This window comes from Drosophila busckii, chromosome 2R, assembly GCF_011750605.1.
Source record: "Drosophila busckii strain San Diego stock center, stock number 13000-0081.31 chromosome 2R, ASM1175060v1, whole genome shotgun sequence".
NCBI lineage: Eukaryota > Metazoa > Arthropoda > Insecta > Diptera > Drosophilidae > Drosophila > Drosophila busckii.
Window position 1 is genome coordinate 15052805 of NC_046605.1, and position 25214 is coordinate 15078018.

Sequence of the window (25214 nt, forward strand, 5' to 3'; positions counted from 1 at the left end):
TATTTTTCTGAACATTTCTAATTGAATAAAGTTTGTGGCAGCAAAAGGAAATATAGAAAAAAATATAGACTTTAGTTAAAAATGTTAACTAATGTTATTTAACTTACTAATTGAATTTTATAATACTTATAAATTATATAAAAGTGTATAAAAAAGAAAACAAAGAAATATAATACTAAATTTTAAAATAAACAAAAGTGAAATAAAACAAAACTATTTACCATACTAATTTCTTTTTCTAATATGTTTTATTTAAATTAAAGTGTGTAACAAAGTTGTGTGTGCGCTGAAAAGCGAGTGCGACTGCCATTGACAATGACACTGAGCAATCAGTCAGCGTAACCAAAACAAAAGCTCAATGAATTTATCAAATCTAAAGCAAACTATATAAATTAATGCAATTGCTGCAAGCAAATGCATTAGTCAACTAAAAATTAAACTAAAATGAAGATCATTGTAGGCTTAACATTGTTGCTTAGCTGCTGCATGGCGCTAATTTTGGCAAGCGAGCTTTATAAATTTCAAAATACATTCAAAAATAATTGAAATACATTTATTTTACTGCAGGCCGATCCGGGACAGGATGCTGAAAAGATCTGGAAGGACTGTATGACTGAGAACGGCATTACGGAAAAGGATATCGATGACTTGAAATCGGGCGCCACTAAGCTCGAGGATGCCAAGGATAACATGAAATGCGGCTCGCAGTGTCTGTTTGCCAAATTTGGATTCATGGATGACAAGGGCATGTTGCTGAAGGACGCTATAATGCAATTCCCCATTGAGCCGGCTATGAAGCCCAAGGTAGAGAAGGCTCTGGCTACTTGTGGCGATACCAAGGGCGCTAATCCCTGCGATACGGCCTATCAGATTTCAATGTGCCTGTTCAAGAACCACCAAGAAATTATGAACATGTAAAAATTCAACAGCTCTCAAGGAAATAAATATAGTTTAGTATTGAAATTTATTCAATAAAAATATATATCTTTTTTGAATGCACGCCAAAGAAGAAGCAGCTTTTATTTAAATATTAATGTCAAGTTTAATGTGATTTAAAGATTTTGTATAAAATGCAAAGCGATGAACTTTTATATATGAAATATTAAAGCAAACATTTGTAGCATAGAAAATAATTTCTGCGTTTAAATAAATATAAAAATACATTTTTATAATAATAGTATAAAATGTTAAAAGCTAAAAAATATTATATGCTATAATTTTCATTTAGTAAGTGTGAAAAAAAATTGTATGAAATTCAACTCATACAAAATCTAATGCAGACTTTAAAATTCAACACCCTGTATAATTATAAGATATAATAACAATAGATAAAAAATAAACATGAAGCTTGTTACACCTAATGCATGCCCAACTAGAATAATTTTAGAAATTATTCACTCTAATTTTTGTATATTAAATTATTATTTATTATTGTAAAAACCGAGCTGAAGGCCTCTGCTGCCAAAGCCCAAACTCCACTAACCCTTAATTTAAACTAATTGTTAGCCCTTTGAAAAAAAAAAATTTAAAAAAAAGAATATATAAAAAATAACAAAAATTAAAAAAAATTATTTGTAAATTTTCTACTTTGGTAAAATGTTATTTAGAATATATATTTATATTTGTATATAAATGGTGCAAAATATGTATAGATATATATATGTATAAAATATTAGATATATAGTAAGGTATGAGAAGTTTTAGAGAACGATTTGGTTTGTAATATAATTTTTGAAAAACCTTGCGGAAAAGTCTTTAGCGCCTCAACAGCTGGACTCACTGTTAACGTATACAGTCTGTTAACGTTTTCAGCAATGTTAACATACAGAGCAGTGTAAATAAATTACTGTAAAATTTGAATAACCATTAACATTACTCTGGGTTTATATGAAGTCATCAAATTGTGGCGAGGGAAAGTTCGTGGGATCCGCTTATACATATAATACATATATACAGAAAAACGGTTTTGAAAATGTGGTACAAAATTCCTACTATTTTTATACAACTCAACATTTGGCAAGCTCAGCGTTGCACTTAGCGAGACTGCACTGTCTGACTTTATCAGCAAAGGCTGCATGTTGTTAATTAATTGCAACAGCCACGATTTTGCAATAGGTAAGCTGCATTGACATTGACAGAGACATTGAGAATTCATGGCTGATGAAATCAAAGAGTTAGTCAGACTATAAAATAAATTAGACAATTGCTAAGTGCATTAGTCGACTCGCAACTAAACTGAAATGAAGGCAGCCTTGGGTTTAATTTTGCTATTTGTGCTGCAAATCTTGGTAAGCCCCCCAAATGTTATTAGAGGCAATAAATTTAGAGTTTTGTTGTGAAGGCAGATGATGCAGAGGATGCAGATTTCATTGCCGAGTGCATGGCGGAGAATGGCATAACAGATGAGGATTTGGATGCACTGCAACTGAGCGACATGGCGCCCGATCAGGTGCAGGATAATTTCAAGTGCGGCCTGCAGTGTTTGTTTCTCAAGTACAACTATATGGATGATGCTGGCAATTTGCTGCAGGAGGAAATGCTGGCCAGGCAGGATGATGCAAAAGAAGCGAAAATCTTGGCCAAGGCGCTGGAGCTGTGCGGCGAGCTCAAGGGCGACGATGGCTGCGACACGGCTTACAAAATTACAATGTGCTTTATAGCGAATGCAGCTACGATAACGCAGATGTAAGCTATAGTAATAAACTAATGCAAGCAATACTTAAAGTGGCTAATTATTGACAAATCAAAATTAACATTTAAATTAAGCTGCAGCAAGTCAAAGTTGTCGCTTAGCTTGACTAATGCGCGGCTATAAAAACGTCGACGCTGCTTGACTTAGAAATTAGTATACTGCTAGCTTGGCCAAAATGAAGTTTATCTTAGCCCAAATATTGCTGCTGAGTACGCTGCTGGCAGCGCTGCAAGTAAGTTACACTAAAAGCGTCAGACTTATGTTGAACACAAATTTTGCTGCAGGCTGTGCCGAGCATTGAAGGGCCTGAGCTGCTCAACAGCTGCATGACTGTGCATGCTGTAAATGGCGATGAGATTCTGCTGCTGAAAAACAGCTACGTAGCCCTGAACAGCGTTAGCCCTAACATCAAGTGTGTGACCAAATGCGTGCTGGAGAAATTGGGCTACATCGATAGAAACGGCGCGCTGCTGGGCGAGGTGATACTCAAAAGCTTTCCCGATCCCTATTTGAATGGCGAGCTGCGCAAGTCCTTGGCCGACTGCAGTCAAATTGCGGGCGCCAATGCATGTGATAGGGCATTCAATATGCTCGTCTGCATAGAGCAGCATACTTGGTAGTAATGTTGGCTAAAAGCTGCTTAACAATAAAATGTTGTGGCTTGCAATAAATAAATTATTTCAATTTCTCTAGCTATTTATGGCTAAATATACAAAATTGTGTGTAAACTGTTGTAAAATGCCAGCAATTTAATTATGGCGCCCACGCTGTTCAAACTGAGTACAGTGGCTCATAAAATCATAGCCACAGGCAACAATTTCAATCGAATCGACTTACCCATCACATTCTTATTATTATAAGTTGAATTGTTCAGGGGCGTAGGCGGCAGGGAGCGCTAAGAGAGCAGCACAGTTAGTAAAATACTAACAATAAGTTACTAAGACAAGTTTATTTGCTAAGTATTTGAGTTTAATATAGAATAGCATAGCTCCAGTGCCGCCATATTAGCTTCTTAAAAGCTAGATCTAGCTTTTTTGAAAATGAAATAGTTTTGGAAATAGCATATAGCTTGAAATCTAGCTTATTTAAATATTAATCAAATGTCTTCATAATGAAATTTATGAAAATAATTTATGAAAATAATGAAATTTACATTACATTTCTCATTAATTTTGATTTCAAAACTCAGCGACATTTTTTGTAGGTTTTCACATGAATTTTGACGCAAATTTAGAATCTAGCTTTTTGCTTTTTTTCCGTCAATCCAGCTCTACATAGACTTCTGTCATTTTTCACTTCCATTTTTTTAATAAATTCATAAGTTTTTACAACTCACAATAAGTTTTGTTCACATTGCTTTTACTTTATATTAAATGAAATTGTTTGTCTCCTCTATATCAATAACTGACTACGCCCATGTACTTCCTGTTGCTGCTGTTGTTGTTGTTGTTAGCCCGCTGTTTGTTATCACAGGCTAAAAGGGCAAGAAAGTTTTTTGATAAATAGACATGGGCGCGCTGCTTGTGGCGCCGCTGGCATTTTCTAAGAATTTTTAATTTGTGCATTGCAAAAATATTTATTGAAACCAAACAAACGCCCAAAAGGCAGAGCACAGCATTTAGCTTAAAGTGCTGCCCCGCTTAAAGTTGTCGCAATTGCAGCAAAGTCGGCAACCCTTTTGAGCTGGAGCTGGAGCTGGAGCTGGGCGAACTGGAGCTGGTAATAGCCACTGGTAGCCTAGGCAAACAAATTGAATGAAATCAACTCGTTAAAAAGTAAATAACTCTGATGAATGGCCTCAAATACACAAAAGCACAGGTAGCAGCAGTAGTAGAAGTAGAAGTAGAAGTAGCCCTGCAGCTTGGCGTCGCCATCATCATGAACATCATCATTGGTTGTTGTCGTCCTCGTCCTGCTCGACCCGGCAGTCAATTGAAAATGAAATACAAATAAAAATGCAAACAAGCAACAAACGCATTCGCCACATACAAATGCCTGGCTGACTGACTGGCTGGCTGGCAGGCTGGCTAAGCAGACAACAGTCGTCCTGCAGGATATGCCGTCGCAGAGCCAAGGAAATTAGTCGAGAGCCCAGCGCAGCGCTCTTCGCTTACAATGTGGCATTGCATATACAAAAGAAATTGAAAATGCTGAGAAAAAGGGCAAAATATATATGTTGATGATGTTGATGAAGGAAATGGGCTGTAAGCAGCCGCAAGCCAAGTCAGTCAGCCAGCCTGGCTGCAATTCCATGTGGCATGCAGCATGTGGCAAGACCTAAGCCGGCTACTGTTTGCAACACCGTTGAGACTTTGGCTGCTGTTGCGCATTCGTCGATGAACTTTCAATAACAAAACTTTAGTTTGCCTAACATTTCTACTTCCTCTCTCTCACTCGCTCTCTCTCTCTCCCTCTCTTTTTGCCATGTATGCGGTCTGTTTTTTAGCTTTCAAGGATATGACATTGAATTGCATTGCCAACTGCTCAAGTGCGCTGCCACTCGAGTTTTTGCAAGTTTCCTTCGCTATTTCAATAAGCAGTAGGTTGATTAGCTGCAGACGCTGATTGTTATGTAAATAAAGTATAACAATGCCCGAAATTGTACAAGTTTTCCAAAAGTTTCGGCTGATTGAAATCTAAGTCTAGTTCATAGTCCTATCAAGGGTCAAGGCTAAAAACTGTTGGTTAGCAATAAAAAATAGATTACAAAATGTTTCTAAAGCCTTCAAGACATAAATGTTCATTTTTGAAATCAATTAGAGTAATGTAACTTAAGCTAAGATCATGGCATATTATATTGTTAACCTATCCTAATAATACCAAACACCAAACATTTTTGAACGCTTAAGAAACTTCTTTATTTATTAAATTTTTGAAAAGAGTTTTGAATTCAATTGATTTTCGACAGGCTGTTAGTTAGCAGTATATTGTGCAATAAAAAAAGTTAAATGAATTCTTAATTTATATTTTTAGCTTCAACACATTTTAGGGCTTGTTTAAAAATATAAGCATAAATACTTTGTTATATATTCACAGCAATATGACATGTTGTTAACTTTAATATGTTATTCCAAACTTAGAATATGTCATATGGTGATAATCGTTTTTAATTGTTTCAAATGTTAAAAAAATATTTGTAGTCTTTCATTAATATGTTGACAGAGTTCTTTTATGCTATTACATTAATATGTTTAACAGGCTGTTAACTAATATTTTTACTATTACTTAAACATATGAATCAATTTAGAATGCAATTTGATAGATATTTATAAGATAAGGATGCTTTTGTTTTAACAATATTTATAAAGATTATGCAAAGATAGGAGTAATGCTTTAAGAATAGAATATAAGAGATCATTTGCATTCACTCAGTTATTAAAGCAGGTACTAATTGTTAGTAAAAAATTAAAATTAAATTCAAATTTATTATTTTTTTTAGCAAAGAAAAGAATTTTTTGCTTTACTTTTTTATGAGCGCTCAAGCATAAAATTTGCAAACATTGAGCCAACTGTATGGTTCACACTTTTGTCTAAATAGCTCAAAATTCTAAAGACTGCATGTCTGTCTATTTTACATAAAACATAAATATGCGTCAATATATATATATATATGTGTGTGAATGTATGCGCAGAATTTGTATTTAATCGCCCTTGACAGCTACTCTATGCACACCTCATAAACTTAATTACATTCCAGTTGCGTTCACAAACAAATCCCATTATGGATACCTATGCTCAAACACACACACACATGCAGAGAGTATTTGGTAACCTTGGCAACAAGCTTACGCTTGGCAACCTGACAAAGCTGCAGAGCTGAGCAGCACATCCTTGCAGCAGTAGCTGATGGAGCTGGAGCTGGAGCAGGAGCAGCTGCAGTTGACAATTGCTAGAGCTTGCAGTCATCTTCTGGCTCACACTTACACACACACATACTGTTTATTAAAAGCTAAATGGCAAAGTTGTTGCCGCTGCCAATGGCAAAAAGCAGGAAATATGCATAAACGAAACCAAGCAACAAAATCGGGCAAGGTAAGCCAACCAGCCAGCCAGCCAGCTCCTTGCCAAATAAAAAAAAGGGGGAAAAAAATAACACCCAAGCTCTAGCAAGTCAACAACAAAACCCATTCAACAACAGTTTCGCATAATTGTAAATTCAAGTGGAAATGAATGAATTTACGCTGAACTCGACAGAAAATACCAAGCAAGCAAATGCGAATATTTACCAGCTTTGCTCTGATTGTTCCACTTGTTGTTGTTGTTGTTGCTGAGTTAACGTTAACCGTAAAGAGGTAACACCGCTGCTGCTGCTGAAAATGGCATTGCCAACGGTTACGTTACACATCCTCCACCCCACCCCCTCTGTTCACCCTTTATACAGTAAATGCCAACAATATGGCGACGGCGCCGCGTCCCAGTGAATCACGTTGCCTGCATATTTTCATTCATTCATTCGAACGTCAACGTCTGACGACAAGCGCCAAAGTTATGGAATGCATAACGTGCCCTCGCTCACTCTAGCGCTCTTCCGCACTTTTCACACACTTTGATGTACATAAATTCATTAAAAGTGCGAAGGGGTATATTAAGCTTGGGGAAATGTGTGCAGCTGGAGTCGATTGAGTCTGTAATAGCAACGACAATCTCTAGCAATCTTTAAATCTCTCTAGATCTAGATCAAGAAGATATATATTTATACCAGATTAGCATTTCTTAAACTCGATACACTTTAGCTTAACTATTTACTCGATCCATGCTGCAACTAGCAGTTCAATTGGTTGAGTAAGTTTGGAGGCTTACAACTTTCCATTTGCTGAATTGTATTTCCTGCAAAAGTTAACAAAGTGCATTAAAAGTTGTGTGCATCCAACTTTACTGCTAACTTGTTATATATTTTTATTTACACATAAAGTCAGCGCAGCGCACAGCATTTGTTGCTGTTGCTTTCGCCCCGCCCTTCAAGTATTTACGCCTTTATTTATTTAACATTTCAATTGCATATTTCTGTGCACAAAAGCGCGTGCCACACTGTGCTCCTTTCTATGGCAGCTTGATAGAGTTGAGTGTCAATGCCTTAGCTCAAACGCTTCAAAAAAAATATGCGCAAAGTTGGGCACAGCCGACATTATGATACCCGCTACATTAGCTACAAAGAAGGAATCGAAAAAGATTTTATTATTTATTATATACAAACGCTTTGAGCCATTTCAGGTTGCAAACTTGGGAATTTCAGAATTTGCAGCTACAATTTTCGTTACAATGTTGTTACCTTAAGAACTTATGTTCTTAATTTTCCATCAAGTCTATATGAACAGCATATATTACTATGATAATCAGCCTTGCATATCCAAAATGCTAGTTTATAACTTAATAACGCTGCCTGCTACTGTTATTCTTAAAATATTGAGGCAAGGTCAAAAATTTCAAAATTCTAAGCTAAGCTAGATTTGCTTAAGATATAAACGCACCTATGTACCAGGATTGGTGTCTCTAGCTCTTACGATAGCTGAAATCTTGGCGCTCATACAGGCAAAAATACAAACATACATAGCTCTATAACGACTCAGACTCTGCCGCCTAATACAAAATAAACAGCTATAATATTTTGACTACATTTATGAAACCAACTGTACATTTTTATGTACCGGGTCTAAAAAAGGGGTTCACTTGCAGCAGTCTGAGCTTGTTTGATAAAAACATTGCTCAAAGTCTTGCACGTATTTTTGGCATAGGCCAAAGCTATGCGAAATGTCCATTGCAGTTACAGTACGTGGTTTTCAGCTTCAGTTGATGGTTAAAAGCAAAGGGTGAAAAAAACTGACAAGCGTTTTGGCATTTAACTGTGAGCGTTAAGTACAGTAGACACTCGGTAATATAAACTTATAATGAATTAAAGCTAAGCATAATATCTGACATATAGTTCCATATAATGTGAACAAATTACATTACAGATATAGAAGATAAAACAATATGTAAATTATTTGACAAAAGCTGACAACAGACATTTAAAGTCAATTTAATTATTTAAGCATCGAAATGTTCCAAAATGTTTTAATCTTACAAGTGGTTTAAGACTTTTTAACATTATTCTATCGCAGATTCTTGTAAGTTCAAAAATAAGAAACATATTAAGCTAAAACTTTACTATAAAACTAAAACTATTATTTATTTTAATCATTAAAATTTAATTCATCAAGCCGAGTTTCAAAATCCGAAATTAGAAACAGAAATCGATTTCACATATGGGTTAAAAATATGTCAATTTAAATTAGTGTAGAGCAATTAGCAAAGTTTGGAATTGTCATTAAACTGATGTTTATAGTATAAAATGCATTTCGCTCGGTCGTCGGCAGCGCATTAGCATTAAGCTGGAAATGACGTCATATTAGAATGCAATGCTATCTAATGCAGTGCAAGGTGGAATATTTCACGCTCTCGTGTAATTGGATGGCAAGCGTAACGGTAAGTGGATGAACACATTTATCCATTTATCGATAATTACGTCACTTATTACACTCGCAGGCAGAGCGAGCAGCGCTCCATGGTCATCAAATGCATTTCACTTAAAATGCATAACATTTGCGCTACTTATGCAAAGCAGCGACTGCTCGTTTACCTGCACTATTGAGATTGTTGCAAAATGAAGCATGTAATTCGCAAAGCAAAGCAAAAGAGAGTGGCGGAGGAGGAGCAACTGAGATCAGCCAGCGTGCTGTTGGAATAATTTCAAATTGATGGCGCGAAAATTACGACAAACGCTGCGGGGCCCAAAGTCAAGAAGCCAAAGTGAGCAGAACGCAAACCGTTAGCAACAAAAGCTGAAGTCAGAGCTGAAGCTGTAGCTGTAGCTCAAGCTCAAGTCAACTGTGAAATAAGCTCAAGATGTTGCAACAGATTTTACAGCTTGTGACCCGAGGAGCTAATTGTGCGCACAATTGATGATCGCTGGCAGCAGCTAGAACTCAAAACTAGAGCTGGGCGTAACCGTGCTTAAAAGCATAACGAGAGAGGCGCCCTGTTAGTTAGTTGAAGCTACAGCTACAGCTACAGCTTTAGCTTTCGTTAGCAAATTGGCCTACAGAACTTGTCAACATTTATCACACTCAGCGTCAGCTGCAGAGCGTGTCTGGAACATCAACAAACTTTTTGCCCAAAACTGCGTGTCGAGAACACAAAATGACACTTAAAGGTACAAAGTATTGTCAGGAGAGTGTGTGAATACTTCAAACACACACACGCACACACACACACACACATACTCAATCAGGCATCATTTAGACTGGCAAACCATCAATCTTCAATGCTGTTTTATCTTGCTCGACATACGCATCTTACTACTCACATACATATAAGTATATATATATATATGTGTATATGCTGTCTGCTGATAGGCAAATGTATTTGAATTTGCCAATGGCTTTTGTTTGCCCAACAATAACAATTGATGTCACCAGCAGCAGCAGCCCCAACTAAACTAAAAGCCAGCAAACACACAAACAAATTCTGTATAAGTAAAACGCAAAAAAGAAAGAAAAAAAACAAGCACAAATTTTACAAGCACTGCGTATTTCTTTTCTGTTGCATACTTTTAGGCGAAGTGCTATTGATCAACACAACAGAAATTTGCTGTGGCGCCTTGGAATGATATATTATCTTTGGCTATGTGCACATATTATAGCAAATGGAGTAGATAAATATGTACATTGTACAAAGAGATACTTGTGAAAATTACTATACATTTAATGTTTTTGTGCTTTATTATGAACTATTGCAAATTAGTATTGGGAATAGCAAAATAGTTAAATCATTTAATTTTAATATAAACAAGGCAATGCTTTTATTAAAGCAATGTAATTATTATGCATAAGATGTAAAAATAGTTCTTTAAGTATTATTTTATGTTTTGTAGTGAAAGGATATATTTATAAAAAGTTAATATTTACTCCGGATGATTTTATAAATGGAAAATTGTTGTAATTAAAATTATAAGTAAATATATAAAAAATATAAAAATAAAAAAAAACATATTTAGAATATTTTGAGAGCTTACAACTCACAATCCTAAAATAATTTAGTTCAATTGTTGCTTAAGCGATTCAAATTATAAGTAAATATATAAAAAATATTTAAAAAATATAAATAATAAAAAAAAACATATTTAGAATATTTTGAGAGCTTAAAGCTCACAATCCTCAAAAAAAGTTAATGGCTTTGTACAATTATTATTTTTTACTTAAAGAACTTAATGCCTAAGATGACTACTATTAAAAAATAATTATAAATTATTGACTTAAAATCCCGAGTATAAAATTTTAATTTTTTGGGAATTTATTTTTTGTTTTCTTATTTTTATAGGAATTTCCTCTTTTTGAATCATTAAAGAAATGCGTTTGATTTATTTATTAATTAATGTATTGCATTATTAATTATTAATTAATATATTGCATTACCCCATTGCTTTATCCCTTGAATTTCTTGGCTTCTTTCATTTATTCTGTTGCTTTAAGTTCGTATTTTAGCGACTGTCATAAAATAGGTGAATGTGCTTTACAGCTAGGAAAGTCTTAAGATAGCCGCTGGCTAAAACTTCCCAAGTCTCATTTTCATTTCAGTTGTAAGTCAGAGAATTATGCTTTATAATGCTCCCAGCTATGGGCAATGGCAGGACAGCGACCCACCAGCAGCCAAAACAAACCTTTCGCCCCCGCCCAACTGCTCTGACCCCTCGGCGTGCTGAAAATAAAAAAAAAAAAGAAGCTCAACTGCATTCAGCTGCCTGCCATACACACAATGCCGAGTATAAACACTGCCACATGCCTCTCGGGATCACGAGTCGGTATATGGAATGTTGGTATGAGCGGGGGCAGTTTAGGGGGAGGGGCATATACTTGGCGCATACTTTGCGCCGTGACTACTTTTTACTTTTCTTTAACATTATTTTGCACTTTTCAATTAAAAAAGTGCGCGCACCCCACGCAGTCAGCGCCTGTACTTTGTCTGCTGGCGTCGAGAGCGTGGCTTGGCTAGCGAGGGGGGTGGGGCGAAAGTAACCCCGAAAGCTGATAAAAACAAGTAACCAGCAGCAGGCAAGCAGCTGCCATAATTATAATTTCTTAATGCAAATAAAAACTCTGCTGTGCTGATTTTTTTTATTTCACTCGTGGGCACAAGTGTGTGGGTGTGTGTGTGTGTGTGTGTGTGTGTGTGTTAGTGTGTGTGAGCTTGTGGTAGTCAGCAACCAGCCACAATTTAAACATTATGGCATTTTACTTGAGCGCGTCGTTTTACGCTTGTTCTTTCATTTGTTTAAATGCTCTTGCTCCAAGAGTCGCCCGATATTGTTGAAAAACTAATTTAAGATATGCAAATAAAATTATATTAAAGTTAGTTTTATAATAAAATTAAATAGCCAACAAACAATTTAAATACTTGCGTAAAAATAAATTATAACTTTGAAATAAAATAATATATGTAAATACTTAGGCAAAGTGTTTCAATATTATAAATTATTATTTTACATTTTTATTGTAACCACTTAAATATTTAGAAATTAAATAAATAAATAAAAATAAAAAATATTTACATAAGTAAAATGATTATTAATTATAAAAAATATTTTTAAAATTTTTAACTATGCCGAAAGTAATTTTGTATTAAAATATAATATACATTTAATTCTATCTAAATGCAAGCGTTAAAAAATTTTAAATAAATTTAAGTAAACACAAATAATCTATCAAATATTTTTTATTTAATTTAAATATTTTCATACAAAAAATAAGAAAACTGCTAACAAAAAATAAAAATAATATTGTTTATTGAAGCATAATTTTTATATACCCGTTCACCTTACATCTAAAAATAAAATAAAATTATTTCAAGTGTATTAAAAAGTTTGCAAGAAAAAAATAATTTTTTTATTTCTCTTTGTTTACTTTTTAAGTTATTTTTATGCGCTCTCTGTGCTCTATGGGGCCAGAGTACAAATGAAAAGGGTTAAGGCAAACGAAATTTGCTGCTGCTATTTCAGCTGCCGCACCCCGCCCACTGTGCCGCGCCCACTACGCCAAGTGTATTGTAGAACTGACTGGACTGGCTCCTGGTTGGGCTGACTGGGCTTTGTGCGCTGGTCATTGTGGTCGGCTGCAGTGCAAATAAACATGCATAGTTCATGAAATGAATGAAATGAAAAGCGCGACTGCAACGCGCGTTTCAATATGAAGTACACAAAATACTTTGCTTTACTTAAGCGCTTGGCGTTTTCAATGCGCTTACATGGCGTATAATTAATATTAAATGTTATACTTATAAATTAAATAAAAATGCGCAGTCAAAAGAAGAAAATCGCTGAAAATCGTTGCTAGCGAAGTTTCTTTTGCGTTCGCCCTCTGCCCGTCGAGTCTTTGGCCTGCAGGATTGATGACTATGGCCGTCAAGTTTATTGCCAGCGACACGTACACACACATACCTATGGCATGTGGGTATGTGCTTGTGGGTGCGCCACCCACACTCTACAGTTAGTTATAAATGTATGTTTGCCAAGTTTGACTTGAAGTAAAGCCAAGCTAAAGCTCGAGTGCTGCTGCTGCTTTTGCTGCTGCTTCTGCTGGTGCTTGTGCTACTTTTGCTATTTCCGCTGTGCGGAAAAATGCTTTTGATTTGATTTTCACCAAATGTCAACTTGACGTCACGTCGCCAGCGACGGACGTTGGCGTTGTCGCCGCCTTTGTTGTGCCGTTACAACTGCATGATTTATTGTTTTGATGAAATTGCGTGTAAACAATTTAGTGCCTGGTTGGCGCCCCGTCAACCGAGCGTGCACCACCCAAACCACCAAAGCTCTCGCTCTCTCCCCGACGACGAAGAAGAAGCAGACGAAGAAGACTCTGCCCCAGAGCCAGTACGTCTGCTGCTTTAAGTTTATGAACTTTTCAAACACTTGATTTAAGGTTAAATATAACAATATTTCATGGCAACTTATGCCGAGCCACAGAAACTTTGTCTACACGCGGCTAATGAGCCTTGAAGGCTTCACTAAAAGGACTCTTAACCAACATATAGGGTATATAGTCGAAGGTTTTAACAAGTATATCGCATGCACAATAATAATAATTAGGTAAATTAACATTTTAAATGAGTAGATTATTAAAAGGAATAATATACTTTTTGAATATCGTAAAATTCAATATCGTTGACTAGAATATAGTAAATTAAAATATTCTAAATTACAATATCGTCACTTCAAATATCTAAGTCCCTCTCTCTCTCTCTCCCAAGCTTTCTTACATGGATCTCCAATATCGTAAGCTTCACAATGATTTAGATTTAGATTGTAAAGCAATAAATTTATTTTTCGCTTCTATCCCAATTTATCCTATACTTTTTTAAATATCGTAACTGCATATATCGTTGGCTAGCATATCTTAAATTAAAATATTCAAAATTTGAATAGAGTGACTTCAAATAACTAAATCATTTTGCTTTTATACCAATTTATCTCATACTTTTTTGAATGTCGTAAAATGCAATATCGTAACTGCATATATCGTAAATTAAAAATATCTAAATTTGAAAAGCATAACTTCAAATATCTAAATCTCTCTCTCTCCCTCTTTCTCTCTTTCTCTTTTTCACTCTTGTTTATATGTATCAGTAATATCGTAAGCTTCACTATGTTATAAATATAGATTGTAAAGCAATTTATTTATTTTTAGCTTTTCTCTAAATGTATCACATATGAATCTGCAATATCGTAAGCTTCAATACATATAAAATGTATAACGTACAGCAATTTATTATCGTATATTGTTTCAAAACTCACTACAAACGTATATAACTTAAAATAGTTTTAATCTTGACAAGCTTTATTGTATAAATACCGCAAAATCAAATAACGTTTGTTATATTGAACTTGCTAACTTCGTAAGTTAATTTCTGCTTTAAGTATAAGTCCAAGTAGCGTTGCGCGTGGAACTTTTTCCCCCCATCCTCTAACTGACATATCTAACTTATTTATCACTTAAAGTAATTAAAAACACATGCTCGTAAATACTTCAACAACATCAAAAGCAAACACAAAGCAACTTAACTTATTGCCTTTGGTTTTTTACAATACCAGCACCCCCCCTCAGCCAGGCAGCCCTTCGCCTTTGGCATTTACTTGTGCTTTGTACCAACTGAAGTTAAACGCCATATATATTGGAATTCCATTGCTCGGCCAATACGTACAGCTGGCAATAAACAATTGCAAAGTTAGAGAGCAAGTTGTTGTTGACCGCAAATCCCACACAAAAGTCAAAACCGCAGAAATTGCACACGTCTTTGCAGCTTGCACAACAAATTGCGTATACGTATGTATTGTGTATACGCATAGTTAACACTTAGCACAAAGAGACAGAGAACGAGTGCCGAATGGGAGTGCATGCACTATCGCTTGCCATTCATACTGGCAATAAATATGCCATAACAATAACTAAAGCCAACTAATATCCGATTACTGGGCTGGGCATGGGCTGCAAAGCCCAAAACAGCAAATGTAGCGTGAAAAGCGCCCGAGCCAAAGGCAGAGACGAGCAATGTGCATGTGTGTGCATGTGCGTGTGTGTGTGTTCGATAGAGAGAAACAAATGCATAAGTAAATAGCAGCAACGAGTGACTTTCAATATCCTTACAGGCTTATTGCTTGCAGCAAATTTCACGCCAGACAAACAGACAAAGACAGCTAGCGAGCTAAAGAGAGAGAGGGGCGAATGCATTTACACATTTGCAAACACAAACAGACAGCAGTTGCCAACATGCAACATACAAATATGCGTACAGTCAGTCTGTCTGTCTGTGTGGCAAGAGCTGTTGTTGCATGAGAGCGAGTTTCGGTCTCGGTCTGAGTGCATTTGCCTAGCCGAGCACCAAACAGTGAACGCATTTACGTTTATTGCATTTGTAAATTATTCACACAAGGATATTAAATGCAAATTGTGATATAGACGACATAGAGTAGCAGCGACCTCACATATTGCCAGGACTACAATATCCGTTGTTAGCATGCAGCATGCAACTCTTTCGACTGCTGCTGCTGCTGCTTCTGCTGCTGAGCAGCATCTGATTTCATGTAATGCCATTAGCGTGCTCAAAGCAAAACAGCTCAAGTAGCTTTCGGCTGTGGCAAATACTCGTAGCACTTGACAAGCCAATCAACAAATTGGCCAAGCTCAGGTACTCACTATGACAATTTGTTGCCACTTCGAATTCGCATTCGCATACGCATTTCGTTTTAAAATGTTGTGCTTAACTTTGAATTAGATTTACAAGCTGCACTCTCTCTCACTATCAACTTAACAAGCGAGTGAGACAGCGCGAGTGTGAGAGTGAGAGCGAGTGCGAGCATGTGTGCTCAACTTTTCACTAAAGCTAAACAAAATTCTTATACCAAACAGTTTTAGCATGTGAGCTAAATTTCGTTAGTCGCAAATTTAACTTTATGAACTTTTTTGACATGTTTTTCGACAGTCTCTGCTAAAAGTAAGTTGCCTGCTGCGCCCAAGGGCTAAACGTAATCAGCTAATGCAAAAGAGTTGCCCTTTGTACACTTTGACATACCCAAAGTGTCAAATGTATTCCAACAAAATCAACTTTTGTTTCACTTCAAGTTGCAACAGTCATTTGCCAAATGTTAATATTCATAACTCACACACACACACACACTCACACTCACTTTGCTGACCCTCGCAAACTATTTATAAATTATCAATTTTGTTGCTACATTTATTTGTTTGTTAAGTTGACAACTGCACAGTTCTCAAATTGCAAATGCAAATGTCAACGCCATTCACACGATATTATCAATGTGAATATCGACTATGTAGGTAGCGCATAAACAGCGAATGTAACATATATGAATTTGATATGAATTTATTGCGTGCCCGCTGGCATACAAAATTGTTTTAAAATAGCCAAGATATAAATAAAACATCACACTTGGCAGCCAAACGTATAAACTGCCAGCATATATAAATATTTAAATTTATATCTATATGCATATAAGCTTGAAAATAAGTAACATAAACTAATTTATAAATATATCAACTGAATTCTGCTCATAAACAAATCTAAGATCTGAAAACTTAGGCTGAATGAAATTAAACAAAACAATATATTTATATGCATCAGAAGCGTTAGCATTAAATTAACACTAAAAATGAATTCAATTATTCTTGCAAAATAATAGTCAAAATTATTATCTGAAATATTTATTTAATTACTAATACTTACGGTAAGAAACAATTTAAAATATTGCTGAACTAACTTGAAATCTGAAATTTTTCTGAACAAAGCATTTTTATTTATTAGTCACAAGCTTATGTTTGCTTTATTTATTATTACATAGGAAAATATTTAAAAGTTATACAAATCATCAAGCACGAAAACGGATTATTTTTAATTTTATTCAATTATTTTTAAAATTCTCACACAATGCCGCATTATTGCTCACGCGTTATTGCTCGACAAATAAAAAAACACGAAACTAATTGTCATTGAGTCATTAATTTAATTTTGAAATATAATTTTAATTTTGTTTTTGGTACAGCATTAACTGTGAAATTAAATACACTTGGCCAAAACGGCCCAAAAGCAAGACGAATGTATTTTTAAATTCGATCAGTAGCAACTCACAGATTGCCAAATATTGAAAATTTTAATTAAAAAAGTGAATATGCTCCTAATTATTTTGTAAGCTGTGCAAAATATTTTTATTTGGCATACAAATTTTATATACAAATTTAAACTTCCTAAGACCAAATGTATGATGCTATAACTTAAATAAAATTTAAGAGGCTTTAGTTTAAAATCTTTCGAGAGATCTATAACTTATTTAAGCCTTTGATGCTATAAAATATTTTAAAGATAGTATTTTTAATCTTACGATTGCTACTTAATTCCAATTTTGATGAACAATATTTTTAATGAAATATTGCAAGACGTTTTGGCTTGTGATGTCAGCAAGTTTGTTGTTTAGCCAAATGCAAGTTACCCGCTTGGGAATATATTTGGCTCTAATGACGGCAATTAAACTGTGGCTAAATTGCAGACAATTTTCAGCACCTTAGAAATTCAAATTGCAGTCCACTTAGCACTTAAATAGGCGATGCAAGCATAACGGTCTATAAAAGAGGTAAACGCCTTACGCGGCCACAACAGTTAACTAACTTACTAACTAACTTACTGACTGACTGCAAGCCATGTTCAAGGTGAAGGAGCTGCTGCTAACGCCCGAATTGTTCGAGAATCCAATCTTTCGCATACACCTGCGCTGCTTTCAATTGTACGGCTATGTGGCAAGTGAGGAGCAGCGGCAGCCAGGGCTGGCATTAGTGCGCTGCTGCGTCTTTACCGCATCGATTTGGCTGAGCTGTGCACTGATGTTTACGCGCAACGTGCTCGCCCTCAGCTATGAGCAGCTCAGCGACGGCGCCACCAACTGGGCCACAGCGGTGCAGTACTTTGCCGTCTCCATAGCCACAATGAATGCGTTTGCGCAACGAGAGCGTAAGTATTAATAACTGGGTAAAGCTGGCTTATTATACACTTTGACAATTTTACAAAACATGCGAAAGGGTATGCTCAAGTTGTGCAAATGTATGTAACGGGTAGGAGACGTTATGTGATCTGCATAAAGGGTATGCAACCTTGATCAGCAAGACAAACTGGCGTCGATATAAGCATGTGCGTCTGTCCATCTGTCTGTCCGTCTGTTTGAGCAACGAGAACTTTGAGACTATACGAGCTAGAGCTATCAAATTTGGTATGTAGATGCTCCTAAACTGTCCGCAGGTGCTCCACAACAAGTCGAAGAAAAACTATATACACCCACAATATTTAACAGAAATATCTGAAATAAATGATGCTTTTTTTTGTCATGTTATTGACAGATACAGATATTCACAGAGACGTGACCCCATAGAGTATAAATACTTGATCAGATACACAAACTGTGTCGATATAGCCATATTCGTTCGTTTGACTGCTCGTCCGTCTGTTTGAACAACAAGAACTCAGAGAGTATACGAGCTAGTGCTACCAAATTTAGTATACAGATGCTTCCAAGCTGTCCGAACCACCTTCACAACAAATCAAAAAAAAAGCTATATACACCCAAAATAGTTAACGCAAAAATCTTAAAAAAAAATAATGTTTTTTGTCATATTATTGTCGGATATACGATAACGATCAGTTAAATATTTAGTGAATTATTTATGTTTTTAATATAGACAATAGGGCGTCAAACTGGGTCAGATAAATATTTAGGGAATTATTTATATATAAATTTTCAATATAGACAGTAAAGTGGGTCAAACTGGATCAGATAAATATTTAAGGAATTATGCATATTTTAGTTTTCAATATAAATAGTATAGTGTATATAAAAGTTGGCTTCGCCCATTTTGAATGCATCTGCACTTGTTTATGAATTTGCGGCCTACTTAGGTGTGGTGGTCATGCTGCGTGGCGCGCACGCCGATTTGCAGCGCTTGATGCTGCAGGCGGACGCACAGGAGCTGGAGCTGCTGCTGAGCACGCAGCGCTATGTGCGCAGCATCACTTTGCTGCTGTGGGTGCCGTCGGTGGTGGCCGGGCTTTTGGCCTGGCTGGACTGCATTTATCGCACCATATTCTTGCCGCAGACTGTCTTCAATTCGGCGGCGGTGCGGCGCGGCGAGGCGCAGCCCATTTTGCTCTATAAGCTGTATCCGTTTGGCCAGCTGTGCGATAATTTTATAATTGGCTACTTGGGTCCCTGGTACGCGCTTTTCCTGGGCGTTAGCACAATTCCACTTTGGCATACCTTCGTCTCCTGCCTGATGAAGTATGTGACGTTCAAGCAGCAGTTGCTCAACAGGCGAGTGCGTCAAATGAATGTGCGTACACTTTGGTGCTACTTTGGGTTCATAACATTAACTTTCGTTACTTTGCCGCAGGTGCAACGTCTGACGAGTCGTCGCATCAAGCCCGCCGAGCTCAACTATTGGCGCTTGAAACTCTGCGCCACGTTCGTGGAGGAGCAGCAGCAAATCCGCTCGTTTGTGCATCAGATTCAGCAGCTTATATGTGTCCCGGTTATGGCCGACTTTATAATATTTTCAGTGCTCATGTGCTTTCTGCTCTTTGCCTTGATGATGGGCGTAAGTTGCTTTCGTATGCTTTATACCATTTCTTTATAATATTCTCTTTGCTTTCAGATGCCCAGCAAAATAGATTATTTCTTTATATTTATCTATCTATTTGTTATGGCAGGAATCTTATGGCTTTATCACTGGCATGCTACTCTCATAGTTGAATGTGTGCGTATCGATTGCGTAGCTGATACACTTTGACATAAAAAGAAATAATAGGGTATAGCAAAGTTAAGCAGGCGCATGTAACGTTGTCCGTTAGGCTGCCAAACCTTTTGAACTAGCTCTGTAGTTAAGTTTCTGATTATTAGATTAGAATTTATAATCAAAAACATAGAAAACATTCAAGCTAAAAACAAATGCGAGCAATATTTGAAATATTAGAAAACTTTCAAGTTAAAAAAATGCGAGAAATATTAACGCAATAAATATTTCATATACTTTAGCTAAAGTGCATATTAAGGTTGGTTGCATCCAACTATAAATGCGTGAAATGTTGCTAGTATTTTTGTTAAATTATGCTCTAAAGTTGGATGCACTTTAAAGCAAAAAGTGTAAAAAATATTGCTAGTATTTTTTAGTTGAAGTGTACATTAGAGTTGGAAGTCTCCAATTTTAAACTTTTGCTTGCTTTGATCAAAAATATTGCTTTTTTTAGTTAAAGTGTATATGAAAATTAGTCACGTCGAACTTTTGCTTTGCCAAAGTATGAGATGTATTAGTGTTGGCACGTCCAACATTAAACTCAGGCTGTCTTTGAACTTTTGCTTAAAGTGTATATAAAAGTTGGCTTTATACAACTTGAGTCGCAAACTTGATAAGCGATATTGTTTATATGCTGATCAAAGTGTATAACAAAGTTGGCTGCATTCAATTTGAAGCTTCACTCCATATTTAATGTTTGGCTATTTTTCTAGCAAAATGAATTGCAGTTTGCCATCTATGATTGCAATTGGTATACCTTTGGCCTGCCAGTGCAGAAGATGCTGCAGTTCATCATGATGGATGCCCAGCGACCTTTGGTGATGCGTGCACTGCTCGTGGATTTGAATCTGCGCACATTTCTAGACGTAAGTGAACACACAACTTGGCAACTGATTGCGTTGAATTTGCTTCTCTTTTTTTTCGAATAGATAATGCGTGGCGCTTACAGTTACTTCAATATCTTGCGTAGCACACAAAAGTACTAGAGCTGCTTGACTGTTGTTGCCGTTGCGCTTGTCAACTCGTTTGGCTAACATGACAGCTAACATGGCTGGCAATTCATTTGCCGCGCCAACGCAAAAAGTAGAAAAATCGCAATAGAAAGACAGCATGCTAAACCATTTTACAGCGCAAATAAACGTGATGCCTGCTACTCAAAAGCCAATGGCAGTAACAACCCAACATCATTTATCACTTTTCAAACGCAGCAGCAGCAGCAGCAAGAGCAACAAATAAATATATATATGTTTATATATAAAAAATACGTCACGTCAGTCGCATTGTAAGCTATATTGTTATATATTGTATTTCTTGAATGGCCATAAAAAAAAAGTTTCTGCCACCCAGCGCATTTTTTCTAATTGTCTAGGGCTTTGAAGCGTACCGAAAACGAATTTATGCGTCTGCTTGCAGCACTTGTACTATTGGAAACGCTCGAAATTCAACCACTAAACAGCAAACTAGACAAGCAGCAGCCAAATTGTTGTGCCCTTGGGTGTATTTTTTAATAATATTAAGAGTATATGGCTAGAGACAATACGAATCAGCCGCAACGCACTCAAAGCAACAATAATAAACACGCATATTGTTGCGGTTGTTGTTGCGACCCGGGGATTACACAAAGTGGCTAAATGGCTGATAAAAGGCACACGCGGAAAGTGTGTCTGTCTGTCTGTCTGTCACACACACTCACACACACACACAAAAGAAAAACACAAAAAACTGCAGTTACTAATGAGTATTAATGGGTTGCAACAGCAGGCGGGCAGGTAGTGCCGAAGGGGGTGCCAACTGCGGCGCAAAGGGTTGGAACTAGCGACTAGAGATAGCTATCTATGAAAAAAGAGCTGTTGATGTTTACAAAATAGAAAATGTCCAAAAGGAAATGTCCAAACATTTGTTTAATGTCAGCAGTGCCACAAAATTAGGAATGCAGCAACAGCAACATTTGTTTTACTACTTTTTAAAATTAAACTAATAAATGTGATTTATGACAACAGCAAAAATAACCTTACAAAGTATTATGCATTATTTATATATAAATATAAAAAATAATAAGCAGCATTTTTTAATATAATTTTAATTTATTTTATAATTTTAAAACAAATATATAACAATTTATAGTAAAAGGCAATAACAGAAAAAATTAAAAGAATGGACGTTAGTTTTAAAATATGTCAGTGTACTAAAAAAATTTAAAAATTGAACATTAGATTCCATAATATCTAAAATTAATAAAGAAATTTAAATAACGAAAGAAATAAAATGTTGTATTCATCATAGAGCTGTAAAAACTTCGATAGGGTCCTATTCGATGTTTTCGATAGTCATAGTCCAAACTACCGATGTTTTCGATAGTATCAAGTTTTTATGCAAATAAAAATGGGTTAAAAAAATTAAAATAAAATAAAAAATTGTTACACAATCGTCTTCCCCGACGGGAATTGAACCCGGTGCTCCCGCGTGACAGGCGGGGATACTAACCACTATACTATCGAGGATTGTTGACAACGAGCAGCCAAAACTCAGTTTTCCGCTGCGCGCTCAAAGCAAAGCGAATCACACACAATTCAAAACTACTTCAAATTTGACCTGAAGCTGAACCAATTGTTGCCATCTGTTGCGGGTTTATTTCTAGCAATATTGGCAAATTTTTTATGGCGCCGCGCTGCACGTCTTGCGATTATTTATGACGTTACATAACGCACGAGTAATGGATGTTCATTAAACACAATGAATGCCATGCACTCAATATTTGTGCATATTTGTGTATGCGGTCTAGTCAACCCTCCAAAGAGTCACCCTCTTTGCAAAAAAAATTAAAATTCGCACACATGTAATATTACAAGCCAACAATGTCTTGCGTACAATAGAAAAAATGAAAGCTAATAGATTGCAAAAATATTTAACTGACAGCGTGATAAATTTGCTGAAATGCAGTCTAAAGTACTCAAAATTAAAAAAGTTGTTGATGTTTAAAGCTAGATAGCCAAATGTAAATAAAACACATAAATCAGTCGCTAGAATTCTTGGTAAAAAGGGCTAGCACTAGCATTTGGCCGTATCTTATGCGATCCATTGCCACTTTATTCGATTTGTCTAAATATTTAACGTACTACGTGTCTAATTCGTCGGAGAAAATGTTCATGCCAAACTAAAAAAAATATATAAAAGTTATTCCATAGCCAGCGTGGGCGTACATTAGGGCGTTGCCAGTGGGCGGGTCAGTTGACGCTGTTGTTTTTCCTTAGTTGCATTTGTTGTTTTGGCATGTTTATTGCACTGTCAACGGCAATGCATGAAAAGTTTTAGTTAGCCAAGTTAGTTGGTGACAAACCCATTGCGCCCTTTGCTTGCACCCCACCCCTACCCATCGCTCTACTGCTGCTGCTGGTTCCTTGTCGAGCGTAAACTGCTAATGTGTTTGAAGTCAAATTGTTTCCAGTCACGTGACCAACTTGGTCAACACACAGGCAACTGTGAACAACTTTATTCATGATTAATCAGTTGCATTTAAATATGTATTACAACTCTATAGCCTGGGCGTTGCCCAACTGCAGTTGAGTCCCCCACCTAAGCTGTAACTAGCGGGTGGTCCAACAGCTGTGCCTACCCCTAATTCTTTAAATTAATATTTATTCTTGCACTCGTCATTCCTACAACTTCATTTTATATGCCCACTTAATGGCGCTGGCAAACAAATCGCCGTAAGTTAATTATATTTAATAACCAAAACGCGTAACAGCTGGCAAAGCTAATTTCTATTATTTTTTAGCGTGTGTCGTTTTAACTATTCCCCCCACTTAATGTTTTACTGCCCTGAACTCAAGCAAATGGCAATATCCCAAGGTATTTTACAGATAATTATTTAAGAGTGACAGCAATTAAAGCCTTGACAATTGACAAATATACAAATTTAAATATACAAAGTTATTTTTGCAATTTGAAAATTTTCATTGCAACGTATTTTTCTTCTTTTTTTCTTTGCGCTTTTTAATTTAATTTTTACAGGCTCGCCATGCACTTCAAAAACCGATTGCACACACTCAATATCACACACACATACGCACACAGACAGACGCCTACACATAAAAAAATGCGCAGTCAAGGGACAGCAAGCACCCAAGCCAAAAGAAAAAGAGAGAAACGTAAGCCCCTCCCAATACTTCAACCACGTGGCGCCCGCTTTCATGCGCTTCGTTTAGCAAAGTGGATGTTAAGTGTAATGCGATTTTTATGTAAATTTTCGCCGAAAAAAAGTGCTCTCTCTACCAATAGAGAACATGTGAAACGGATAGCGCGAGAGGCGGCAGCAGCAGCCCGCCCAGCAACAGTTCGCGTTGCCACGGTCACGGCCACGCTGTGCGTCGACGACGCGCCAGACAAACGGCTACACAAGCCTTCTGCTACTCCTCCCCCCACTGCCATTGAAAACCAAAAACTCAGTCAGACATGGCTTGGGCATCAATAAAAGCGCACAGACACACATACACACAAGTGGCAATATTTATATGAAACGAGCTGTTCTTCAATTGAAACTCTTGTGTACTCTCCTATACACTGAAAAATATATTTAAATTGATTATTTTGAAAAATTGTCATTAGTTGAAAGACCATCAGCACGGCCGACAACTCTAGGCAGGAGCAACCCCGTCAGAATCGTGGCATTAAACTATAATCACAAAGAATCATAATTTTGTAACATCAACTGGCCTTTTAGTATTTGGGTAGAACGTCAGTCTACCACTACTAATGACAATCGTTCTGTGCAAAGCAACAAGCTCAGAAGTACCGCTTAGCCAGAACCAGTTGGGAATTACAGCGCACAAAAATGAACAAAAAAAAACACGCGTCGATCGTCAAAAAATTTTAAGGTCAACAAAAATTACTGATTCAACTGTATAAGCAGCACATAGTCTATTTAATAGACTTATGCTTATTTTATGTGTTTTAATTAGGTTTAAGCTTTTTATATAATAAGATTAGATATTAGAATTAATCTAATAAAAAAAATTACTTCCCATACCGGGAATCGAACCCGGGCCTTCTGGGTGAAAGCCAGATATCCTAGCCACTAGACCATATGGGATATAAATGATGTTTGCCAAAATGTAGTTTTGTCATCTTTGCTAAAGATTTGCTTTAAAACA

General features: G+C 36.3%; 4 protein-coding genes and 2 non-coding genes across 6 annotated transcripts; 4 read left to right on the forward strand and 2 right to left on the reverse strand.

The window, feature by feature from the left end:
- The first annotated feature begins 427 nt into the window (after positions 1-427).
- LOC108595696 (general odorant-binding protein 56h-like) lies at positions 428-972 on the forward strand. Its single transcript, XM_017980979.1, has 2 exons — positions 428-501; positions 568-972. Exons 1-2 carry the CDS (start codon positions 445-447, stop codon positions 916-918), a joined length of 408 nt encoding a protein of 135 aa, XP_017836468.1. The 5' UTR covers positions 428-444; the 3' UTR covers positions 919-972.
- Positions 973-2223: 1251 nt separating this feature from the next.
- On the forward strand, positions 2224-2710 carry LOC108595838 (general odorant-binding protein 56h). Its single transcript, XM_017981129.1, has 2 exons — positions 2224-2288; positions 2342-2710. Exons 1-2 carry the CDS (start codon positions 2241-2243, stop codon positions 2687-2689), a joined length of 396 nt encoding a protein of 131 aa, XP_017836618.1. The 5' UTR covers positions 2224-2240; the 3' UTR covers positions 2690-2710.
- A 146-nt stretch (positions 2711-2856) lies between these two features.
- On the forward strand, positions 2857-3400 carry LOC108595827 (general odorant-binding protein 56h). The gene is made up of 2 exons (XM_017981118.2): positions 2857-2924; positions 2977-3400. Exons 1-2 carry the CDS (start codon positions 2868-2870, stop codon positions 3310-3312), a joined length of 393 nt encoding a protein of 130 aa, XP_017836607.1. The 5' UTR covers positions 2857-2867; the 3' UTR covers positions 3313-3400.
- A 14528-nt stretch (positions 3401-17928) lies between these two features.
- On the forward strand, positions 17929-21273 carry LOC108595955 (odorant receptor 56a). The gene is made up of 6 exons (XM_017981242.1): positions 17929-18235; positions 19175-19605; positions 19666-19869; positions 19927-20028; positions 20778-20930; positions 20994-21273. The coding sequence occupies exons 1-6, from the start codon at positions 17929-17931 to the stop codon at positions 21048-21050; spliced, it is 1254 nt and encodes a 417-aa protein (XP_017836731.1). The 3' UTR covers positions 21051-21273.
- A 1221-nt stretch (positions 21274-22494) lies between these two features.
- Positions 22495-22565, reverse strand: Trnad-guc. The gene has a single exon. It is a non-coding gene; the product is annotated as a tRNA-Asp (tRNA).
- A 2516-nt stretch (positions 22566-25081) lies between these two features.
- Positions 25082-25153, reverse strand: Trnae-uuc. Its single transcript has one exon. It is a non-coding gene; the product is annotated as a tRNA-Glu (tRNA).
- Positions 25154-25214: the final 61 nt, after the last annotated feature.